The sequence below is a fragment of the Frankliniella occidentalis genome, unplaced genomic scaffold, assembly GCF_000697945.3.
Source record: "Frankliniella occidentalis isolate FOCC.00 unplaced genomic scaffold, Focc_3.1 Scaffold3, whole genome shotgun sequence".
In the NCBI taxonomy this organism is placed as follows: Eukaryota; Metazoa; Arthropoda; class Insecta; order Thysanoptera; family Thripidae; genus Frankliniella; species Frankliniella occidentalis.
The window spans coordinates 2,478,048-2,480,295 of NW_026267133.1; the positions used below are offsets into that span (position 1 = coordinate 2,478,048).

The 2,248-nt window shown below is 45.1% G+C and overlaps 1 protein-coding gene across 1 annotated transcript; it reads left to right on the forward strand.

Annotated features, from left to right (window-relative positions):
* Positions 1–565: 565 nt before the first annotated feature.
* On the forward strand, positions 566–1,663 carry LOC113211870 (uncharacterized). Its single transcript, XM_026430390.2, has 4 exons — positions 566–712; positions 779–952; positions 1,141–1,305; positions 1,440–1,663. Exons 1-4 carry the CDS (start codon positions 635–637, stop codon positions 1,596–1,598), a joined length of 576 nt encoding a protein of 191 aa, XP_026286175.1. The 5' UTR covers positions 566–634; the 3' UTR covers positions 1,599–1,663.
* Positions 1,664–2,248: the final 585 nt, after the last annotated feature.

The following is a 2,248-nucleotide window of genomic DNA, read 5'->3' on the forward strand; positions in this document are numbered from 1 at the left end:
AAATCTGAGAAAGTTTTTCTCAAATATGGAAGAGTGAAAGTTTTTCCCTTTTCCCTCAAAAAATCAGACTTTGTTTTTACCACTACTTCCTCTTTTTGCTATCCAGGTTGTCAATGTTGCATCGCACATCTTGCATCGCAACCGGAGCCCGCTTCTGTATACTCGTTCAAAGCCCTCTACTTCGAATTTTCAATACATTCAGAGGACATAGACAGCAAATAAAGCCTGTGTAAAATATTTATTAAAAGTTGCTCGGTTCTTTTACCAGTGTTTTACCACTGCCAAAGTATGGGATAGCTCGTGCGGCAGTCGGCCCAACTCAACACCTCACGCGAGGCGAACTCGGTTACATGCTGAAGTACGTACGTTATTTACGAGTTGACTGCGTGCCACTATCAAATCAGCTCACGATCGGCCCCGAAAACGGACCGCCGCTACAATTGTTGCCGGAAACCTTTTTTGTATGGAGCATTTTCATTGTTGGGAAATCCTGTTACTAATATTGTGTTTGCATGGCAGCCGCCCATGATGTGCTGGCTGGCACAAGCATACAGGTCTCGTAGAGGAGAGGACCTCGGTAACCAGAGCAGCCCCAACCTAAGCGAAGTGCACCTGTAAATTGTAATGTTTCAAGATGTCAACAGGCACACTCGTGCTCCTAGCCCTCATGAGCCAGGGGGGCACACATGGTAAAGCCATCAACTCCTTCCTGGTAAGTCTGAATACGCCTTTTTAGAATGCATATCACGGTGATGTTTTGCGTCTCTTTTTCGCATAGGGCCCTTACATAATGTACACAGACCGCTTTTACTTGTGCGAGCCAGATAAGCGCCCGCTTCCGTGGAGATGGCATTTGCGCACGACGCACTTCAACCCGCGTAAACCAAAGGAAAAACAACTACTGACTGGGAACTTGACAGGTGTAAATATGTCTTTTGATGACAGCTGTTGGGTACGACATTGCTGTTAAAAATCATCGGACTTGATCCTTGATTTTTTAAGTGCAAATGTCTCGATTTAAAATTGATGTTTACTTGAAAAATTGAAGGATCGTGTACGAACAATGTACTTGGTCCAAAAACTCAGCTTTTTGGGTGCAGGGTTGAGAAACGATTACATTCACCAATCTTTACCTTCCAGATGAAAGTAATCTTAGATGCTCGGTCAAATAACCAATGGAAGGAAAACGCCTTTATCTTTTTGGTGAAATCCAAAGCATGCACGCGTTACAGAGCAGGTGCCCCTGCATTATACGACCTATTTTTTAGGAAGAGAGAAATTAACGGCATGTGCAGTCACCAACCTGTAAGCAAGCACAAGACTGTTTTTGGTTTACAGTTTTTTCTTTCTAGTAAAATTGCCATTGAATATTGAATATTTTTAGGCTTTAAAAGCAAGAGCATGATAAACATAACAACTATAATTACTTATATTTACAGGGAGTTTACGCGGTCGAGAACGCTACATTGGAATGGACTTTTCCGAACATTCCCATCATGCCATATGGCCACTATAGGTACAGAATGATGCTTGGCAAAGCCGAAAACCTCCTCATGTGCGGGGCGCTAGAAGCCTCGCTTATTCCAAAAGTCGAGTGACGTTTCAATGTTTAAGATTACATTTACTGCTATGTACCCTGCACACAATATTTTGCAGCTTTTGCGCTCAGACAAAATATATGGTTGAAACTATGCATTATAGCAATTTCGTTATATTGACCAGACATCCGTACACAAGATTGATTGCATAATTCCATTTTTTTTTTTTCTTTTTCTTTTTCTGAGCGGAAAGGGTGGGCTAAAACTTCATCTGCAATCAGCATATCGTGAAAGGTATTTGTATTCTTCCTGATTCATTTGGAGTTGTTGTTTTTTTTCTGACTCCAAACCCGTCTGTCGTTTCCCCGTAGAGTGCAGCCTTGGCTGACGTGGGCTCTGAGAGTGCGAGCGTGCTCCATACGAGACACGGGCAATAATTTTTATTACGAAATTATAATTCGAGGATGCGGTGGTGTTGTAGTACGAGACGAAGTGCGGGATGAGGCTGACGCGTGCCCGGTGGGAAAAGAGTGCCACCCCAGCGACGCCCCCCTCCCCTTCATCTCTCTCTCTCTCCCTCCCTCTCCCTCCCTCTCCCTGTCCCTGTCCCACGCGTCGGCGCCCTTCGTCATACCCTGCTGCTTCATCAGCCTAAAGTCGGCTGGCGGCGCGAGGCACCCCCCGCCGTGCCGTGGACCCCACATCCCCCG